Source organism: Ranitomeya imitator, chromosome 2 (genome assembly GCF_032444005.1).
Source record: "Ranitomeya imitator isolate aRanImi1 chromosome 2, aRanImi1.pri, whole genome shotgun sequence".
In the NCBI taxonomy this organism is placed as follows: Eukaryota; Metazoa; Chordata; class Amphibia; order Anura; family Dendrobatidae; genus Ranitomeya; species Ranitomeya imitator.
In genome coordinates, this window is record NC_091283.1 from 254,010,126 (window position 1) to 254,033,110 (window position 22,985).

General features: G+C 48.3%; 1 protein-coding gene across 2 annotated transcripts in view; it reads left to right on the top strand.

The window, feature by feature from the left end:
- The first annotated feature begins 1,207 nt into the window (after positions 1 to 1,207).
- Positions 1,208 to 22,985, top strand: part of LOC138662954 (gastrula zinc finger protein XlCGF57.1-like) — a 47,244-nt gene continuing 25,466 nt past the window's right edge. Inside the window, exons 1-6 of one of the 2 annotated variants that reach the window (XM_069748966.1) lie at positions 1,208 to 1,418; positions 21,615 to 21,761; positions 21,891 to 22,070; positions 22,153 to 22,276; positions 22,360 to 22,457; positions 22,653 to 22,743. In XM_069748966.1, coding sequence (XP_069605067.1) covers positions 21,684 to 21,761; positions 21,891 to 22,070; positions 22,153 to 22,276; positions 22,360 to 22,457; positions 22,653 to 22,743 — 571 coding nt within the window. In that variant the 5' untranslated portion in view covers positions 1,208 to 1,418; positions 21,615 to 21,683. Of the gene's footprint in view, positions 1,419 to 4,250; positions 5,516 to 21,614; positions 21,762 to 21,890; positions 22,071 to 22,152; positions 22,277 to 22,359; positions 22,458 to 22,652; positions 22,744 to 22,985 lie in introns of those variants that run through there. The other variant, XR_011318100.1, reaches the window with a different exon arrangement.

Below are 22,985 nucleotides of genomic sequence, written 5' to 3' on the forward strand. Positions count from 1 at the left end.
ACACACGGCTCCGCTCCGTAAACCTCGTACACACACGGCTCCAATCCGTACACCTCGTACACACACGGCTCCGCTCCGTAAACCTCGTACACACACGGCTCCGCTCCATACACCTCATACACACACGGCTCCGCTTCGTACACCTCATACACACGGCTCCGCTCCGTACACCTCATACACACGGCTCCGCTCCGTATACCTCGTACACACACGGCTCTGCTCCGTACACCTCATATACATGCGGCTCCGCTCCTTACACCTCATACACGCGGCTCTGCTCCGTACACCTCATATACATGCGGCTCCGCTCCTTACACCTCATACACGCGGCTCCGCTCCGTACACCTCGCACACACACGGTTCCGCTCCGTACACCTCGTACACACACGGCTCCGCTCCGTACACCTCGTACACACACGGCTCCGCTCCGTACACCTCGTACACACACGGTTCCGCTCCGTACACCTCGTACACACACGGCTCCGCTCCGTACACCTCGTACACACACGGTTCTGCTCCGTACACCTCGTACACACACGGTTCCGCTCCGTACACCTCGTACACACACGGCTCCGCTCCGTACACCTCGTACACACACGGCTCCGCTCCGTACACCTCGTACACACACGGCTCCGCTCCGTACACCTCGTACACACACGTTTCCGCTCCGTACACCTCGTACACACACGGCTCCGCTCCGTACACCTCGTACACACACGGCTCCGCTCCGTACACCTCGTACACACACGGTTCCGCTCCGTACACCTCGTACACACACGGCTCCGCTCCGTACACCTCGTACACACACGTTTCCGCTCCGTACACCTCGTACACACACGGCTCCGCTCCGTACACCTCGTACACACACGGTTCCGCTCCGTACACCTCGTACACACACGGTTCCGCTCCGTACACCTCGTACACACACGGCTCCGCTCCGTACACCTCGTACACACACGTTTCCGCTCCGTACACCTCGTACACACACGGCTCCGCTCCGTACACCTCGTACACACACGGTTCCGCTCCGTACACCTCGTATACATGCAGCTCCTCTACATCCACACTGTAAACCCCTCCTGACCCCACACATAAACTTCCCCTCATCCAGCACCATGACAACCAGCACAGCCGACTCCTGCATATACACAGAGGCCCCTGATCATGTGACCCCTGACTCCTCCCCTCCTGTGACCTCAGGTCCTGTGCACACAGAGCAGCCGCAGAAATCTCCGGCCATTGTGGTCTCCCCCCTCTTCTGCTCTTTCTGCTTCTTTTCTTGCAGGGGCCGCAGTGGATTTCATCCTAGATCCATAGATCCGCATAGAGGAGCGATGTTCCTTCAGGCTGATGGTAATTGATGGTGATATTTGTCCATCGTCCACTGTACCGAATAAATCCCACCAGGACTGTAGCAGGTAAAGACCCCAATATCCACAGGTGTCCATTCTAATGGGGGGAAAGTACCAAAGAAAACCATCATATGCCGAGAAAGAGAAACCCTGTACATGGAGACGTCGGCCTCATTGATCTCCTGCCTTGTTCTTACCAACAATCTACTATATAATTGTCTTAAGCGTCACTTCCGTCTGTCTGTCCTTCTGTCACGGTTATTCATTCGCTGATTGGTCTCGCCAGCTGCCTGTCATGGCTGCCGCGACCAATCAGCGACAGGCACAGTCTGGCAGAAAATGGCCGCTCCTTCCTCCCCGCAGTCAGTGCCCGGCGCCCACATACTCCCCTCCGGTCAGGGTTGATGGCAACGGTCCGCGGTGTAACGCACTCTGTTACCGCTGCTATTAACCCTGTGTGTCCCCAACTTTTTACTATTGATGCTGCCTATGCGGCATCAATAGTAAAAAATGTAATGTTAAAAATAATAATAATAAAAAGAAAACCTGCTATACTCACCCTCCGTAGTCCGCTGAGCCACTCGCGCCGGCCGCCATCTTCCGTTGCAGGTTCCGGTGGCAAAGATGGTATGGGAGAAGGACCTGCCATGACATCATGGTCATGTGACCACGATGTCATCACAGGCCCTGCGCCCATACCAACCCTGGGACCAGAAGCTGCCGTGGACTACAAGGGGCCCTCGGAAAGGTGAGTATATGTTTATTTTTTAAGCTGTGACTATGAGACTGGGCAGTATACTACGTGGCTGGGCAATATACTACGTGACTGGGCAATATACTACGTGACTGGGCAATATACTACGTGACTGGGCAATATACTACGTGACTGGGCAATATACTACGTGACTGGGCAATATACTACGTGACTGGGCAATATACTACGTGGCTGGGCAATATACTACATGGCGGTGCACTATACTACGTGACTGGGCAATATACTACGTGACTGGGCAATATATTACATATCTGGGCAATCTACTACGTGACTGGGCAATATACTACGTGACTGGGCAATATACTACGTGACTGGGCAATATACTACATGGCGGTGCACTATACTACGTGACTGGGCAATATACTACGTGACTGGGCAATATACTACGTGACTGGGCAATATATTACATATCTGGGCAATATACTACGTGACTGGGCAATATACTACGTGACTGGGCAATATACTACGTGACTGGGCAATATACTACGTGACTGGGCAATATACTACGTGACTGGGCAATATACTACGTGACTGGGCAATATACTACGTGACTGGGCAATATACTACGTGGCTGGGCAATATACTACATGGTGGTGCACTATACTACGTGACTGGGCAATATACTACGTGACTGGACAATATAGTACGCGGCTGGGCAATATAGTACGCCATGGGCGCGGCCTGTGCGCCTTCGTATGCTAATCTCTTCTTGGGACACTGGGAGAGATTCATTTTTGGCGACGAGGGCCCGCGGGCCGCTTCCCATGTGCTGTGCTGGTATCGCTTCATTGATGATATTTTCTTTTTGTGGGACGGGACCGTCCGGCAGCTCGAGGACTTTATGGGTACTTTGAATAATAATATGTTTAATATAAAATTGACATATGTGTACAGTGATGTTGCGGTCGATTTTTTGGACATCCGCCTGGAGGTCGACCATTCTCGGCGTATCCAGGCTGATGTCTTCAGAAAGTCGACCTCCGTCAATGCGCTTTTACATGCGTCATCAGCACATGACCCATCCACGGTGAGGGCCGTCCCGGTCGGACAGTTCCTCAGGATGCGGCGAATCTGCTCCTCTGAGCCCAGATTCGAGGCACAGGCCTCCGATCTGAAAGACCGTTTTCTGGCCCGGGGCTATAGCCGGAGATCTATTAAATACGGCTATGATCGCGCCAGAAGAACCCCACGTGAGACTCTTCTACATCCGTCCGCTAAGCGGACTAACAGGGATGGGGCCAATCCCATTCGTTTTATTTCAACCTATAACCACGAGTGGGGTAATATGCGCTCCATCCTTGCCAAACATTGGTCTGTCTTGAAGATCGAACCCTCGCTGGCGACCTCCCTTGGCCCTAACCCACAGATGACATCGAGGAGGTGTAAAAATTTAAACGATTTATTGGTGCGTAGCCATTATGTCCCCACCCCGAACAACCCATTTGGAACAAGGGGGCCTAATGTGGGATGTTTCCCCTGTGGGCACTGTCTTGCCTGCACCAATGTCCTGCGATGCTCTAGCTTTATGTCCACGGATGGAACTAAAAAATATGATATCAGGGAATGGATCTCCTGTGGCACAACCAATGTGGTTTATTATGCCACGTGCCCCTGTCCCATGGTGTACGTGGGCTTAACCACTCGGGAACTGAGAGTCAGGGTCCGTGAGCACGTGCGGGACATTGGTGCGGCCAGGACGGTGCCGGACATTGCTGAACTTAAATCAATACCCCGCCATTTCAGATTGCACCACAAATGTGATGCAAAATTATTAAAGGTGAGAGGTATTGACGTTTTACATCTGGGAGTTCGAGGTGGGGACAATAAGAAACTTTTGGCACAAAAAGAAACAAAATGGATAGTGCAATTGGGCACTATGGCACCAAATGGCCTAAATGAGGCATTGAGTTTCTCCTCCTACTTATGATTAGTGCTCCGCCTTCTGCTCATGGCGTGGTTATCTATATTGTGTACCTCCTGCGCTCCTGAGGCTATTACAGTATTTATAATCCTCTCTACCCGGTCCTCCATACCCGTTTGCAGTCGGGTGGTTGTTTTTATGCTGTTTTAATCTTTTTTTATGTGATTTTAATTTGTCTTTTTCTACATATTCATACTAATAGTGAACCGGAGTGATGTGATGCCTAGAGGGGTTCCTTGTTATATTGCCCTGTGGCCCTGCTAACTCTCATTACCATCCCTCCCATGATGTAAAGACCCCATCGACTGTCATCACGGCGCAAGTGAACATGATGTTCCCCATCCAACATTTTGGACAATACATGCATGAAGCAAGGAGCATGTTGGCCGTATCAGTCAACCAACGCACAGAAATTGAATTATTTGTTTGTTTATTATTTTCAGCTTTTTATTTGTTCTAATAGTTTTGTTATATATGCTTTCTTTTGTGCGTCTCCGTGTCCCACATTTGTGTACCGTGGGATTGGAGTCTGATGGGTATTTCGATTTGATTTTGGGGGGGGGGGACTTTGGATCGGTGCAATTGCATCTGATTGTCTAGAGTCACCACTTTGTATTTACATTAGTGGCAGTGTGCATCGCGCTGCGTGCCGCCTTGTCCCGGTGTGCACGGGCGTCTGTACGGCTCGTTCGCTGATTGCAGGCTTCTCCTGCATCTGCGTGCTTGCTGTGACGCCCGTTTGCACTGCCGGGGCCTGTCGGACGCAGTGCGCATGCGCCGATAGCGCTACTGTCATTGGCCGCCGGGCACCACGTGACCTGGGTCAGGGGCTATTTCAAGGTCCTCCTGAACATTTCAGAGTTATCCCCTTGAGAAAGCGGCGGTTTGTAGCTGCGAAACGCGCGTCGGGGACCACCTCCTGACTGCCCCTCCACCCTGCCCGAGTTTCAGGTAAGCCCCTGTCCTGTGGCTGGCGTTTTATGATTTTCCACCTGTTTGTTACAGTGCCAGCAGCAATGGCACCGCTGTGTGCATAGGTTCTCACCTGTTAGCTTAGTGACACTGGCATTTTTTCTACCTACCTTTAGACTGGTTAAACTTTGGCACTATCCCTGCGCTAGCCTTATGACTTCTGGTACCTTATGAGGTCCTAACTTATTATTCTATATGGCATATATGGGCTTATGTTTTTCCGGGTGGACACACTTGTGGCTTCATTGAGATCGCTATTAGTGTCCAGTGTCCTACTTTCCCTTTTTCTTCCCTCCCTCATTCTTTCTGGGGGGGTGGGCAGGGGTCTGATATGTATACCCAGGTGGGTAGATATCAAAAGGAGAGGGAGTAGGGATATGGGGGTTATGTTTTCAGCTTATCACCAACGGCCATCTTTGTTCATATTACTTGAATATATTTGAAATGCAATGATATGTTATGTGTAGTTTCTGAATAAAGTTGATTTATATTGTTCATCGATGCTCAGTTCTTCCTCCTGGCAATATAATTTGTTTTGAGCGGATAGAGTGAGTTCGGATTCTCTTGATGGTATTCTCACCAGAAATCTGTTTTCTCACATTATGCATTTGGGATTTTTGTTCTCTGGGCAATATAGTACGTGACTGGGCAATATAGTACGTGACTGGGCAATATAGTACGTGACTGGGCAATATAGTACGTGACTGGGCAATATAGTACGTGACTGGGCAATATAGTACGTGACTGGGCAATATAGTACGTGACTGGGCAATATAGTACGTGACTGGGCAATATAGTACGTGACTGGGCAATATAGTACGTGACTGGGCAATATACCACGTGACTGGGCAATATACCACGTGACTGGGCAATATACCACGTGACTGGGCAATATACTATGTGACTGGGCAATATACTACGTGACTGGGCAATATACATGAATTGGCCAATTTATGCGCTAAGAATCTCCATTTTATCTTTAACTGTAAGTTTTATGAAAAAAAATTTTTTGAGAATTTTTATGGAAAAATATTTTTGAGAAATGTATATTTGTCTGTGTTTTCACATGGCCGATTCATGTACATGTGCTGCTGTGATTATATATATATATATATATATATATATATATATATTTCTCCTTTGCCTCATTGGGGGACACAGACCGTGGGTGTATGCTGCTGCCATTAGGAGGCTGACACTAAGTGATACAAAGAAAGTTAGCTCCTCCCCTGCAGTATACACCCTCCTGCTGGCTCTCAGCTCCTCCCCTGCAGTATACACCCTCCTGCTGGCTCTCAGCTCCTCCCCTGCAGTATACGCCCTCCTGCCAGCTCTCAGCTCCTCCCCTGCAGTATACGCCCTCCTGCCGGCTCTCAGCTCCTCCCCTGCAGTATACGCCCTCCTGCCGGCTCTCAGCTCCTCCCCTGCAGTATACGCCCTCCTGCCGGCTCTCAGCTCCTCCCCTGCAGTATACGCCCTCCTGCCGCCTCTCAGCTCCTCCCCCGCAGTATACACCCTCCTGCTGGCTCTCAGCTCCTCCCCTGCAGTATACACCCTCCTGCTGGCTCTCAGCTCCTCCCCTGCAGTATACACCCTCCTGCCGGCTCTCAGCTCCTCCCCTGCAGTATACACCCTCCTGCCGGCTCTCAGCTCCTCCCCTGCAGTATACACCCTCCTGCTGGCTCTCAGCTAACCAGTTCTTGCTTAGTGTCTGTAGGAGGCACATGGGTCTGTTTCAGACCCCAACGTTTTTATTTTATTGTTTAATTTTCTGTAAATTTTTATTTTTTAATTATCGGAGTGAAGGGGGCGACGGTTCCTTTCAACGTTCCTGCGACGTGGGAAGCCATGCCTGAGCTCACTTCAGGGGCGACGGTTCCTTTCACGGTCCCGATCTCCCCACACCAGCAGCAGGCGACCACATGGAGTGTCGCCTCCATGTATCCTCTCCTGGAGCCAGGCCTAATGCCGGACAACTGGCCCTGTCCACCCGGACTGAACTCCGTGGATGTACAGAGGCCCCTCTCTATGGCGTCCGAGCAGCCTCCACTGTCCCACCACTGTGAAAGCGGATGGCACAAGGAGGCGGACGGTTCCTCTCCACCTCCCTAACAAACGGATGATGGATTGAGGCTTATCCCTGCACCGTCCACGCTGCACAGAACAGCGCTGAAACCCACATCCGCGGCGGCTCCATGCCGGGACGCGCATCAATGGTGAGTGGATCCATCTTCAGTGGGATATTCACATGCTGACAGGCAGCCTCAGCCACTTCCCTGTGGCCCACCTCTCTGAGGTAACGCTCTGGATGGCTGCAAAAATTTAGCCCCTGGCTTCGGCCGATTTATAGGCCGCATCCTGGAAGTCTTCCCTGGAACGACCCACTGGTGACTTCCGCCGGCTACAGAAATTTAGGCCCCGGCTTAGGCCTATTCAACATCGTGTCTGTGGCTCCGCCCCCCAAATTGGCGCTTCTCGCTCTCTGCGAGATTTTATCAACTCTGCAACTCCCGGTGGCCATCTTGTTCCACCCGACCAGCTCACACTGGGGTGACAGTTTTTTTGCATTAAAGGGGCACATCGACTCTACATCAGTACCCGGGTAAGGAAGTACCTGGTCTTAAAGGCACATGACCAGTATTCCCTGTTCTTAAAGGCGTATGACTAGTATTCCCTGGTCTTAAAGGCGCATGACCAGTATTCTCTGGTCTTAAAGGAGCATGACCAGTATTCCCTGGTCTTAAAGGCGTATGACATGTATTCCCTGGTCTTGAAGGCGCATGACCGGTATTCCCTGGTCTTAAAGGCGCATGACCAGTATTTCCTGGTCTTAATGGCGCATGACCAGTATTCTCTGGTCTTAAAGGCGCATGACCAGTATTCTCTGGTCTTAAAGGCGCATGACCAGTATTCTCTGGTCTTAAAGGCGCATGACCAGTATTCTCTGGTCTTAAAGGCGCATGACCAGTATTCCCTGGTCTTAAAGGTGCATGACCAGTATTCTCTGGTCTTAAAGGCGCATGACCAGTATTCTCTGGTCTTAAAGGCGCATGACCAGTATTCCCTGGTCTTGAAGGCGCATGACCAGTATTTCCTGGTCTTAATGGCGCATGACCAGTATTCCCTGGTCTTAAAGGCGCTTGATCAATCCGAGGAGCCCTCCGCCGCCGACCCCAGCTTTATACTCTAGTTCCCCTCAGTGGACTTCTTCACTGACCACAATCCATGGTTCTCTGACCAAGAGATTGAATCCCTCTGTGTACCCTCTGTGTTTGGAGTGCTCGCAGGACCAATATACATGGTCCCTATCCTACATGGGAGCCGTCGGCTAGCAGGGGCCGCAAGTATTCTAGAAACGTGCAGGCGTCTAGAAACATACAGGCATCTAGAAAACGGAAGTTTTTCGTTTCCTGCTCCCTCACCAATGATTTGATGACAACAAGGCTCTGAATATGGATTGGATATTGCCTGAACTTGCCAGAGCTTCAGAGACTTAACTCCCTTGAGAGCATTTGCCATTCAATTCGGATAAGCGATTCACTGGACAGAAGCCTCTACGTGGGATGCCATGCCTGGCCTGTTTTTTTAAGGGCGACGGGTCCTTTAAAGGGCACCGATCTCCCCACACCATCAACAGACGAGCACACGGAGTGTCGCCTCCATGTTTCCTCTTCTGCATCCAGGCCTAACGCCAGACAACCTGTCCTGTCCACCCGGAGACCTGGACTCTGTGGACATACAGAGGCACCCTTTTTGGCGTACGAGCACCCCCCCTCTGCATCACCACTATTTAGCGGAAGATGCAAGAAGGCGGACAATTCCTCTCCACTTCCCTGTTAAGAGGTTGATGGATCGAGGGTTCCTAATTTTTATCTCTGCACCGTGAAAAGAGAGCGGCGATGGCAAGAGACTATGACTTGCTGGATGCAGCCGCACATTCTGACATGGGGCAGATTAACCGGGTAGAATCTCCTGTGGTATACCTACCAGTATCCCTACCCAATGGGTCATCAATTAAAAATACCACGGACTGTCAGATAGCAAATCTGGTTCATTCCGTCTTCGGGTTCGGCGCTCTATCCTCCCTAGCGGCCGCATGGATGGCTAGAGCAATGGTCTCCTGGCTGGCTACCTTGATTCACACCAGTAACAACTGGCGAATCAAATCCTTTGAGTGGGAGACTGACAAAGGATTGTATAAGGATTGTCCAGCACAGTCTAGATCTAAGGGATCTTGGTTCCAAACACGGGAACGAAAAGTAAGATCGACCCTGGACCTCAAACTTCTAATAACCTTTGACATGGTCCTCCTTCTTTGGATGGAGTCCCTCCGCTCAGCCATTACTTCAACAGAAAAATGTGCAGTTTCCGGCATCCATCGATATTCGGGGTGCTTACCCTCTGCAAAAATTCCTTCGCCTTTCCATTCGTCAACAGCATTTTCAAGTCACAACCTTGTCCTTCGGCCTTGCTTCCGCACCCAGAGTGTTCGCACGAGTCATGGCGGATTTCATGTTTCTCTTGCACTCTAGAGGCGTGCTCGTCCTGCCCTGTGTGGTCGACTGTCTAGCCGCCCTTCCAGGACTACGCTGAGTCGTCTATATCACTTGCGATACCTTCTTACCTGGGCTGGCAGCTACACTTAGACAAGTTCTCCTCATTTCCAGCCCAGCAGATATCCTTTTTGAGGATGATCCTGCACACTTCTAGAAGGATGGTAATTCTTCCTCGAGACAAGGTCATGGCCCTTCAACAGGGAGCTCGCGCAAGGAGAGTTCTGAGGACTTGATTACTCACCCCCTCATTTCATTCGATTTACTAGGAGAGTTCTGAGGAAAAATGGTGACGACAATGGAAGCGGTTTCCTTCGCTCCACTCGTTTTCAGCAAGTCAAACAGACTTTCAGACAATAGTCCCTGAGCTCCTTCTTCATCCAGGGCCTTTCTCCCGGTTCAATGGTTATTAGTAACTACCAATGCCAGTCTTTTTCTCCCTATCATTGTTCTGGAGATCCGAACGGTAGTCCTACAGCAGGTCCACTGCCTTCTGGCGGGTCATCCTATCCAAATTCAATTGGATAATGCCACGGCGGTGCCATACGTCAGTCATCTAGCAGGTACCCACGGTCAGGTGCCATGACCGAGGTACCTCACTTTCTCTGATGGGCGTCTATTATTCGGTGATCTCGGTAGTATATATCCCAGGAGTAGAACTCTGAACGGCAAACAAATTCAGCCGTCAGGGTTCTGCCTCAAGTCAGTGGGAACTTTACCCCAAAGTCTTCCATCAGATCTGCCCTTACTGGAGCTCTCCAGTTGTAGGTGGGATGACATCCAGACTGAAGGCCAATGTACTCGAGTTCGTGGTTCGGCCTCGAGATCCAAGAGCCATCGCACTCCATGCTCTGGTTCTGCCGTGGTACCAGTTTCCATAACTCCCCTTCCACTACTTCCGAAAGCCTTACGGAAGCAGAAAGGGGCCCCAGTGATCCTCAGAGATCCGCACTGACCACGTCCATTTTTTGTTTGCGGAGCTAGTATCTTCTCGCCTTATCGCAGCAAAACTGCAAGTAGGGACTTTCTCACAGGGAGTTTTCACACGTAGTCCTTCTCTATCGCATACCGTTAGCTCATTGGGACCTTATTATTCCTAGGAGCCTTACAGTAGGCTCCTTTTCATCCGGGCAGACTTTACTATCAGGGAAAGTCGCCCCTTTTTCCTCTGCAATATTCTCACTCTGACGAGTCTTCGGAGCTAGCTGCTCTGCTTTTTCAGACTTTTTTCCCTTATTACCTTCGAGGCAATGTTGTCCTCAGGCCATCCCCATCCTTTGTTACCAAGGTGATACTGTATTACCACTGTTATGAGGGCATAGTTCTTCCCTCATCTCTTTTGGCACCAGTCCACAAAATGGAATGAGTTCCCCCATATTCTGGACGAAGTGAGTGCTCTGAGTAGGTACGTCTTGAGGACAGCGTCCTTCCAAAGGTTGGACGCTTTATTTGGGCTTCCTGACGGTAGAGGAAGGCTTCCTGACATTTTCAGGAAGGGTTTAGCCGTTTCATCGACCATAACATGGTGAATTCGTTCCACCATCCAGGAGTCCTTCCGTGCTAGATGTCAGCCTATCTCCCTGTCTATCAAGGGTTCTAGGCACCAGGCGTCGGCAAGGCACGCCTGCAAGCTTGCAGATTCGTCCAGTCCGCATGCATTCTTGAAGCACTATAATTCCAACACTTCCACAGATATGAGTCTGGGCAGGCGGACTCTGCAGGCCGCGGTGGCGCACTTGTAAGTAGCGGTTACACAGGGCCTGATCTATTGTTGTCCCCACCCAGGGACTGCTTTGGGACGTCCCACGGTCTGTGTCCCCCAATGAGGCGAAGGAGAAATAGGAATTTTTGTGTACTCACCGTAAAATCCTTTTCTCCGAGCCATTCATTGGGAGACACAGCTCCCACCCTGTTATTAGCTTATGATTGTTTTTTATAATCTGACATGCTATACTCTCATATATAATATGACATGCTATACGCTCATATATTGTTATTGATCTCCTACTGCTTTTGCACCGAACTGGTTAGCTGAGAGCCAGCAGGAGGGTGTATACTGCAGGGGAGGAGCTAACTTTCTTTGTATCACTTAGTGTCAGCCTCCTAGTGGCAGCAGCATACACCCACGGTCTGTGTCCCCCAATGAATGGCTCGGAGAAAAGGATTTTACGGTGAGTACACAAAAATCCCTATTTTTTTTTCTTTTTTCACATTAAACCTTTTTGTACATTTTTTTTTTTTTTTTTTTTTAAACATCTTTCATTAATGCGATGATCCAACATACAAGCGTCTGATGGCTCCGGTGCTGCCCTGTACTACTGTAGTGCCGTATATCATCACTGCTGTCAGTGTAATACTAACGGCCCCATACACATGAGATAAGAGTTGGCTGAACGGTCATTTGGCAGACAGCCATCTCTCCCGACTCCCCCATACACACAAATATTCCAGCTTTCCTGGGGTCTGTATGAGAGTCGCCTCCAGACTCCTCTAGCGGAGGATTATCTACAGGAAGAACAAATGGATTATCCTCTGAAATTCGGGATGTCAGATCCTTCTCTGCCCTGACATCATCTGTCGGGAGGGCCCCCAAATGCATTATATAGTCGCCCAAACCCCCGAAATCAGTGCTTTCATGGAACTTTAGTCCAATGTGTATGGGGGTGGTAAAAGGTAACTTATTGGATGCTGCCTCTGGCCCGGCCTAATAGACCTTCATACATTGCAGCCCAGACCCCATTATTAGGCATGTAAGTATCGTAATAACTAGGCCGCCCATACTATCGAGTACTCGGGGGGGGGGGGCAGGCATTCAGCCAAACTCTGTCAGACCTGAGATCTAACGTGATAGAAGATTACAGTGCGGGGAAGACGGGAAACCTTCATATAGAGGCCGGTGGTGATGGAGTCAGTGACCGACTCTGGCTAAATCTGTTTCTAGAGCCGTAGTAGAAGATGAAGATGTCGCCCTCATCATGAAGTAGTTATTTTACCCTTCGCCACGACAGCACCCCACATGAGAGAGAGGGATCCGCCCATAGGAACAGGAAACCTACAGAATAAAAGGAGGCGGTCCCCTCTCCTCCTCAGTTTAGGTTTCCTGTTCCTATAGGAATCCCAGCTTACCCTACAGATGAAGGATCCTGGGCCATGCACCCGCCTGCGTCGGTCTCTGTGGGAACGGCAGGGGCTGCGGTTCCAGAAGCAGCGGCGGGGAGCCACTGTGTTCAGCCTCCCCCCTCGTCTGATCGATGGTCATGGTCCGGGTACGGTCACCGCTGGTCCGCCCGGAACCATGAGGGCGCGCGCGCTCAAGCGGTCGACTAAATGAGTACAGCCACCGCATGGAGAAAGGAGCGGCGCGTCTAACCCGGAAGTCGCTGGAGCACTTCCGGGTTCGGGCCGGGGAGGCAGGAGATTCGGCGCTAGATTCAAAAGCTGCAGCGCTAGTGTCAGCCGGTGTGTGTATGTGAGTATGGCTTCACCGGCCGACGAAACGCACCTTGCTGTGACAGAGCGCTCTCCTAATAAGGAGAAAAGCGCCAGGAGCAGCACTAAAGATGGTGGTCGACAGGAGCGATCTTCCACCAAACAGAAAGATCCCTAAAAGAATCCGCCTCCAGATCCGGTACCTGTCAGCTTCTCTGGGTGAGTTTAAAGATATCCTCTACCCATATGCTGATATATGTTCCTCCTGTGTCCCCTTCCTTTAGTCTAGGAAAAAGGCACACAAATCCAAGCACAAAGAGTGTGCTTTATGTATACAGCCCCTACCAGATTCTTATATGAAGAGGTTATGCTCGGATTGCATCATGTTAACCTTGCGTCAGGAAAACATAATGACCCCATCTGACGTCAGAGCCATGATTCGGGAAGAGATGCAAGGGTTAACGCAGGCTGGTAGCACCAGTTCCCGCCAACCTAGCAAGTCCCCATCTCCAGAAAGTCCAGAGTCAGAGGGGATGCATAAATCCTCTGATGAATCAGAATCTCAGCCGAGTTCATCCGAAGATGAGGGGGGGCTGTGTCTGCCTAACAGCAGCGTGGACGGCTTGGTAAAAGCGGTCAGAAACACGATGGGGTGCCCAGATGAGAAAGGGAAAAAATCAGCTCAGGACATCATGTTCGCGGGGTTAGGACAAAGGAAACGTAGATCCTTCCCCGTAATCACCACCGTTAAGGAATTAAGAAGGAATGGGATAGACAGAGCACAAGAGGTTTTTTACCATCATCCTCTAAAAGACGATATCCCTTCAGTGATGAGGAGCTGAATTCTTGGTCAAAGGTGCCAAAAGTAGATGCTGCTGTAGCCTCAACCTCCAAGCAATCGGTCTTACCAGTTGAGGATTCGGGGATGCTAACTGACCCATTGGACCGTAAAGCAGAGGCCTTGCTTAAAAAGTCTTGGGAGACCAATACAGGGGCATTCCGGCCAGCCATCTCTGCTACCTGTACGGCGAGATCGCTGCTAGTATGGATGGAATAACTGGAGGAGCAGATCAAAGGTAGAACTGCAAGAGACTCCATTCTACCAAAGATCCCTCTGATGAAGGAGGCTGTAGCGTTCCTGGCGGACGCCTCAGTAGATTCGCTACGCCTAGCAGCCAGGTCAGCCGGCCTAGTGAATACAGCCCGGCGAGCACTCTGGTTGAAGAACTGGAAAGGGGACGCACAAGCAAAGGCAAAACTTTGTGCGCTCCCCTGCCAGGGTGAGTTCCTTTTTGGGAAGACTCTGGATGAGCTCTTAAATAAAGCAGGAGAACGGAAGAAGGGTTTTCCTAACCAATATCTTCCGTCTTACAGGAGAGCATTCAAGAGACGACCCTTTACTAGAAGACCGTTTGAGCAAAGGGATCGCTGGGAGACGAAAGATCCTAAACAAAAAGGGGCTCTGTTTAGCGGATCCTACAATTCGAAACGTGGCAAGTACCGCTAACCTTGAAGTGGGCGGCAGGCTAAAATTTTTCCTATCCAAATGGGAACATATAACATCCAGCCGTTGGATTCTGGACATTATAAGAGATGGTCTAAAATTAGAATTTATTAGAATCCCTTGGGATTCTTTTTTAATGACATCACCGAGGGGACAAGAACAACAAGAGGCTCTCGAGTCCGAGATCCTATCTCTTCTATCTAAAAAAGTGTTGGTGGAGGTTCCCCAAGATCAAAAAGGGAAGGGATTCTACTCCCCTTTGTTTTTGATCAAAAAACCAGATGGTTCATTCAGAACCATCATTAATCTCAAAAAATTAAATTCCTTTTTGCGTAGTCATACTTTTAAAATGGAATCCATTAGTTCTGCCATCAAGCTTTTGTTTCCTAGGTGTGTCATGGCCGGAATAGACTTAAAAGATGCCTATTATCATCTTCCCATACATGCCGAACACCAGCAGTACCTAAGTGTAGCGGTCATCCTGGCAGGACAGGTTCGTCACTTTCAATATGTAGCAATGCCCTTTGGGCTTTCTATGGCGCCCCGTATCTTTACAAAGGTGATACTAGAAGTGATGGCTCACTTACGCCAGCAGAACACTCTCATAATACCCTACCTGGATGATTTTCTTGTTATAGGAAATTCCATAACCCAATGTGAAATACGATTATCTAATGCGATCTCATCCCTGCAGGAATTGGGTTGGATCGTGAATTACGAAAAATCCAGACACTATCCAGATATTTCTATTAATTCAATTAGATTCAGTAAGTCAGAAAAGTTTCCTTCCGCAGTCAAAGATAATAATTATACAATCAAAGGTGTCAGAGGCAATGTCAAAACCCTGTATGACCCTGAGGAAGGCCATGTCCTTGCTAGGATCACTGTCCTCATGTATACCAGCTGTACCGTGGGCTCAATATCATACCCGTCAATTGCAGTATGAAATATTGTCTATCCAAGGGAAGGTACGACATTTAGAGAGTAAAATTACTCTTTCTGGAGACGTGATTAAATCCCTAAGCTGGTGGTTAGACATGGATCACCTTTCAAGGGGTGTACCATGGATAATAAATCCCTCTAAAACAATTATCACTGACGCCAGCCCTATGGGTTGGGGTGCACATATGGAGGATAGTCTGGTCCAAAACACCTGGAATCAGGCGGAGCTAATGTGTTCTTCAAATTGGAAAGAATTAAAAGCGGTAGAATATGCTCTAAGTCATTTTCTTCCACAGGTTCAGGGAACGCATGTGAGAGTTCTATCGGACAATTCCACCACAGTGGCGTACATAAACCGTCAGGGAGGTACACGATCAGGAACCCTGATGAACGTAGCAGCAAACATCCTCCAGTTGGCAGAATTTCATCTCCCATCCTTAACAGCTGTCACGATTCCCCTGACCGCTGTCACAACTGGGTCAGGATTCACACCGTGACCGTCACCCCTACGTCACGGATCAGGGTGACTTTAGGCCAACAGACGGCTATCACATGTGCAGGGGGGCTTATCTTAGTTATCCCTCCACTGCTAACAATGTGATGAAAAACCACACACAAGGCTATTGACCTCTTAGTTTACAGCAGGGGCTTATTCTAGGTATCCCACTGCTTTTCTATATACCACGAACTGCAGGGATTTATGTATATCCCGCTTACAGTTCCACTTAACACTTGCAGCTCTCTGGCGCCCCCTTACTCTCAGGTCAGATTAGGTACTGCACCCTGGGTAATTAGTCGCCAGAAAGGCTGCCTGCTATGTACTGGCTATTGGGCACGCTGCAGCGACGCGATAACTACTCCCACACAGGCAGGAACAATAATTATCAAACCCGCAGTTGCTTCAGCAGAATCCAACCGTCAGCACACTTTCGCTGCCACCAGCTTCGATTAAACGGGTCCGAAGCTAACCCAACACAACAGTAACAGTAGCGTATTTTCCCTTCAAGAGACTTAGGGTACGGTTTAGAGCAGGAGAACGAACTAATATATAATAGTATATCCCATTCAAAATAACTAGGCAGTGCGTTATTAAAAATAGTTTATAAAGATGTTATACATGAGACAATTGCAAATATGTACATGGGTAATTATAACATAAAGGGAATAAATGAGAAAAGATAACACTCACATATTAAAAGCATTGCAGGCATCCAGGCTAGTGCAGTTTCCATACATCCCAGTCCATGGGATGTACTCAGCTCTTCCAGGACAATAGGACAAAGCCGTCCAGAAGGAGAAATCAGCAAAAAGTGACTCCTCAGAGCCTGCCAGACACTTAAAACATTAAGGCTGTGACATCACAGAAAGGCTGGCTTATCCAGACCCTCCTCTCTCTACATTCTGCATAAACTTTAAACTATTCTCTCTGATTTCTATAACTTCACTACAAAACATGTCAGCGTCCTAAAAAGCTCATCATTCATCTCAGATTAACGTGAGCATTCTAATGAGATCAAATATGTCCTATCTGGGATACATATTTACAGAGAAAACCCTACTTCTTTACCAGATGGAGTTAGAAACTCGTGTTTCATGAGATGTGTAGCTACACCGAGTGGGACTACGAATATATATTTTCGTATTTCTAGCTTAAATCGTTTGCCTAATATCTAACAAAAACTAAACAAAGAATCTTTCATGGATTTTTGGAGCCATTTTTCCTGTTCTAGCTGGACAAAGCTTACACAGGAAATGCCAGTCGTAAATTCCGTTCGGCCATAAAACTTCTAACCCCCACACTCTCTGAGAAGGAAAGCCAGGAATTTGCAGCTACAACTGTTACTCCAAGAAGGGGGGCTTAGCCCACACAGGCTAGAGAACTACTTATGATATTTCATACCATATCGTGACACCTCCCCCTTTTGGTGTGCGCTAGGGAGGCAGTACCCCACGGTATGCCTCCATGGGCACCTCAGTAGGTTCACCCTGGCGGGAGAGTCCATCTGCATTCCCATGCTCTTTGCCCGTTTTATGTTCAATGGTGAAGTCAAACTGCTGAAGGGCAAGGCTCCAGCGTAGCAACCTGCCGTTGGTTCCACACATGGCGTTTAGCCAGCGCAGAGGGTTGTGGTCGGTCACCACAGTGAAGGTGTGACCGTGCAAGTAGGGCTGTAAGCGCTGCAGGGCCCAGACTATGGCCAGGCACTCCTTCTCGATGGTGGAGTAGGCCACTTCCCTCGGCAAAAGTTTCCGACTCAGGTATAACACGGGGTGCTCTTGGTCCTCCGAGTCAACCTGGCTGAGTACAGCACCAAGGCCAAACTCGCTGGCGTCGGTCTGCACCAAGAACGGTCGACTGCTGTCGACTGCTTTCAACACAGGGGCGTTGCACAGTGCGGTTTTCAACGCCTTGAAAGCCCCCTCACAGCCATCTGTCCAGTTGACGATGTGGGGTAGCTTCTTCCTGGTGAGGTCCGTCAAAGGTTTTGCCAGGCTACTATAGTGCGGTACGAAGCGCCTATAGTACCCTGCAGTGCCCAAGAAGGACATCACCTGTTTCTTGGTCACGGGAGTGGGCTACGTCACGGATCAGGGTGACTTTAGGCCAACAGACGGCTATCACATGTGCAGGGGGGCTTATCTTAGTTATCCCTCCACTGCTAACAATGTGATGAAAAACCACACACAAGGCTATTGACCTCTTAGTTTACAGCAGGGGTTTATTCTAGGTATCCCACTGCTTTTCTATATACCACGAACTGCAGGGATTTATGTATATCCCGCTTACAGTTCCACTTAACACTTGCAGCTCTCTGGCGCCCCCTTACTCTCAGGTCAGATTAGGTACTGCACCCTGGGTAATTAGTCGCCAGAAAGGCTGCCTGCTATGTACTGGCTATTGGGCACGCTGCAGCGACGCGATAACTACTCCCACACAGGCAGGAACAATAATTATCAAACCCGCAGTTGCTTCAGCAGAATCCAACCGTCAGCACACTTTCGCTGCCACCAGCTTCGATTAAACGGGTCCGAAGCTAACCCAACACAACAGTAACAGTAGCGTATTTTCCCTTCAAGAGACTTAGGGTACGGTTTAGAGCAGGAGAACGAACTAATATATAATAGTATATCCCATTCAAAATAACTAGGCAGTGCGTTATTAAAAATAGTTTATAAAGATGTTATACATGAGACAATTGCAAATATGTACATGGGTAATTATAACATAAAGGGAATAAATGAGAAAAGATAACACTCACATATTAAAAGCATTGCAGGCATCCAGGCTAGTGCAGTTTCCATACATCCCAGTCCATGGGATGTACTCAGCTCTTCCAGGACAATAGGACAAAGCCGTCCAGAAGGAGAAATCAGCAAAAAGTGACTCCTCAGAGCCTGCCAGACACTTAAAACATTAAGGCTGTGACATCACAGAAAGGCTGGCTTATCCAGACCCTCCTCTCTCTACATTCTGCATAAACTTTAAACTATTCTCTCTGATTTCTATAACTTCACTACAAAACATGTCAGCGTCCTAAAAAGCTCATCATTCATCTCAGATTAACGTGAGCATTCTAATGAGATCAAATATGTCCTATCTGGGATACATATTTACAGAGAAAACCCTACTTCTTTACCAGATGGAGTTAGAAACTCGTGTTTCATGAGATGTGTAGCTACACCGAGTGGGACTACGAATATATATTTTCGTATTTCTAGCTTAAATCGTTTGCCTAATATCTAACAAAAACTAAACAAAGAATCTTTCATGGATTTTTGGAGCCATTTTTCCTGTTCTAGCTGGACAAAGCTTACACAGGAAATGCCAGTCGTAAATTCCGTTCGGCCATAAAACTTCTAACCCCCACACTCTCTGAGAAGGAAAGCCAGGAATTTGCAGCTACAACTGTTACTCCAAGAAGGGGGGCTTAGCCCACACAGGCTAGAGAACTACTTATGATATTTCATACCATATCGTGACAACAGCCCTGCACATCAAGGGGGCAGAAAACACCAAAGCAGACTACCTCAGTCGAAACATGCTACGTCAAGGAGAGTGGACTTTAAACAGGGACATATTCAGGATGATAATAAAATCATGGGGCGTACCCCAAATAGACCTGTTTGCAACAAGGAGCAACAGACAGGTAAAAAGGTTTGCTTCCCTGAACCTCATGGATCACCCAGACGTGCTGGACTCTCTTCAACATCCTTGGGGTTTCAAACTAGCATACGCCTTTCCTCCGATGTCTCTGATACCTCTAGTGATCAGGAAGATCAGGAGGGACCAAGCCAGAGTAATCCTGATTGCGCCCTTCTGGCCAAAAAGACCATGGTTCTCGTGTCTCCAGAGCATGTCTATGCGATCCATGGATCCTTCCTTTACACAAGGAACTACTGTCCCAGGGCCCATTTTTCCACCCGCAAGTGAAAGGTCTTCACTTGACGGCGTGGAATTTGAGAGGCAGTTATTAAAATCTAGGGGGTTCTCGGAACAACTAGTTAACACCCTATTGTTGAGTAGGAAAAGATCTACCACCCTATTATACAGTAGGGTATGGAAGAAATTCTTAAATTTTCATACAACACCATTCACTAAACAAATCCCGGTAGTTCCTATTCTAGAATTCCTACAAAAAGGTAGAGAATTAGGTCTATCGGTAAACACCCTGAGGGTTCAAGTCTCAGCATTAGGAGCCCTATATGGAGACAACATAGCAGCTAACAAATGGGTCGCTAGATTTATTAAATCTTGTGAGCGTTGTAATCCGGTCCATATTCCCCGTCTACCTCCGTGGGATTTAAATTTAGTTTTAGAGGCCTTATCTGGCTCCCCATTTGAGCCATTAGATTCCATACCTCTAAAGATCCTAACATACAAAGTAGCCCTATTGGTAGTTCTAACCTCAGCTAGAAGGGTTAGTGACATCCAGGCCCTATCGGTTGACCCACCTTTCTTAATGATATTCCAGGATAGAATTGTCTTAAAACCTGACCCCTCATACCTCCCTAAGGTAGCATCCATCTATCACAGATCTCAGGAGATATTTCTGCCTTCCTTTTTTGATACACCTGTAAACCCAGAACAACATAAATTGCACACCTTAGATGTCAGAAGAGCCATCCTGACATATATAGAGAGGTCTCAGGCATGGAGGCAGAGTAGGGCTCTGCTTATCTCCTTTCAGGGCCACAAGAAAGGACATGGGGTCACAAAAGCTACCATTTCTCGATGGATCAGAGAAGCCATCTGTCTGGCCTACACATCGAAGGGCGAAATCCCGCCAGTGGGGATAAAGGCGCATTCTACGCGAGCCATGGCTTCCTCTTGGGCGGAGCAAGCAGATGTACCGATCCACCTAATATGTAAGGCCGCAACCTGGTCCACACCTTCTACCTTCTACAACCATTACAGACTTGACCTGTCTACTTCCTCTGATCTGACTTTTGGTAGAGCTGTCCTTAGTACAGTAATCCCACCCAAAAAATGACTCTCTGAAAGTCTCTCATGTGGGGTGCTGTCGTGGCGAAGGGTAAAAAGCCGGATTACGTACCGGTAATGCTCTTTTAATGAGTCCACGACAGCACCCATGTATTACCCTCCCTAGATTATACACAGCTCTATCTTTTAAGTTCACAAGTAATGGTTGTATAGAGTTAAGAAATTTATATACTGAATAAGAATGAATACTAACACTTTTGCGGTTCCCTTTTTATACTCTGTAATCTAAACTGAGGAGGAGAGGGGACCGCCTCCTTTTATTCTGTAGGTTTCCTGTTCCTATGGGCGGATCCCTCTCTCTCATGTGGGGTGCTGTCGTGGACTCATTAAAAGAGCATTACCGGTACGTAATCCGGCTTTTCTCATGTCGCGTGTAATGAATATCTCCTGCAGTATTGCTAATGCCGATTCCAGGGTCGGTAAATGAGACGAGAATTAGCGTTATGGAAGATGAGTCTATGAGAAACGTATTCAGCTGCCGACTCCGAGGAGGAAACTGCTTGTTGTCTGTGGCCTAAATATATAGGATTTATTAGTAGATGTAAAGAAGGAAACTAAATACTGTAAAATAATAAATCTCCTCATATGTTTCCCTTATTATCTCCAGTAATTGTATTATTACAGGATTCTTATGATGTTACATCGGCTCATCTTCTCATTCAGGTCTCTACAATATCGGATCCTCTCAGTGAAGATCTACAAAAGAAAATTTTTCTGATTTACCCATCAAAGATGGATATGGACACAGCCAAGATGGCGGAGAGGATATTACACCTCACCCTAGAGATCCTCTTCCGGCTTACTGGAGAGGTGAGAGATTCTGATGACGTCACATTACATCATTCTTATCTATGGGAATAACAGATGGACAGAACTGGAGAGGTGAGGACTCTGGAAATGTCTGTAGTGAGATTTATTAATGTGTCTCTCCATTAACAGGATTACACAGTGGTGAAGAAGACCTCTAGTAATCGCTGTCAGGACCCTGTGTCTGAGGGATGGGGAAGACCCCTGAGCCCAATCACGGGGCCTCCACCTCACCCGCTGATCCATGAGGACATCAATGACCAGAAGATCCTAGAACTCATCTACAAGATGATTGAGCTGCTGACTGGAGAGGTGACACTGCTGGGAATGCTGGGACATTATACAGTAACACTATGAAGGGATCGGGGGATGACGGTATCATTGTATGTGTCAGGTTCCTATAAGGTGTCAGGATGTCGCTGTCTATTTCTCCATGGAGGAGTGGGAGTATTTAGAAGGACACAGAGATCTGTACAAGAACGTAATAATGGAGGTTCCCCAGCCCCTCACATTTCCAGGTAATAGACAGGACAAAATACACACGGCCTATAATTATCTGTATGTAAAAAATGAATTCACTCCCTGTATGTGTTTCCTCCAGTTCTATCCAGTAAGAGGACAACACCAGAGAGATGTCCCCGTCCTCTTCCTCCACAGGACTGTAACCAAGAAGATCCCAATGCTCCTCAGGATCATCAGGTAGATGGAGAGGTGTCAGGAGATCTCCCCTATGATGTGTAGACGCCGGTGAAGGTCTTGTGCTCAGTCTTGTTTTATCCACCAGTATTATATGTTTTATACTTGTGTAATGAGAACGGTGGAGATGGCAGGATTAGAGCTGTTCATAGATGGGACTTCTCCATCTGTTGGTGACTTTTACAATATTTGTTTCAGGGTGAAGATCTGACCCATATTAATACTACAGAGACATATGTGAGGGGGGATGAGCGGTGTAAAGAGGAGATTCCCACATATGGCTACCCAGGTGAGTAGTGACCACTAAATGCAGAGAGGTCACAGATTCTTCTCAGTCACCGGCTGTGGCTGCTTTATCGGTGGTGTAGTCCGGCCGTATTACCATGATCACCATTTTGCCTCTAGACCACAACATTCTCCTCCACCCAAAACTGTTCTAATGACTTTGGCCATTGAAAGCCCTTTTCTATAGAACTTACAACCTGGTAGATCCACCTACCCCCTGGGTTTAGGAGATGATGTTACCTGCCC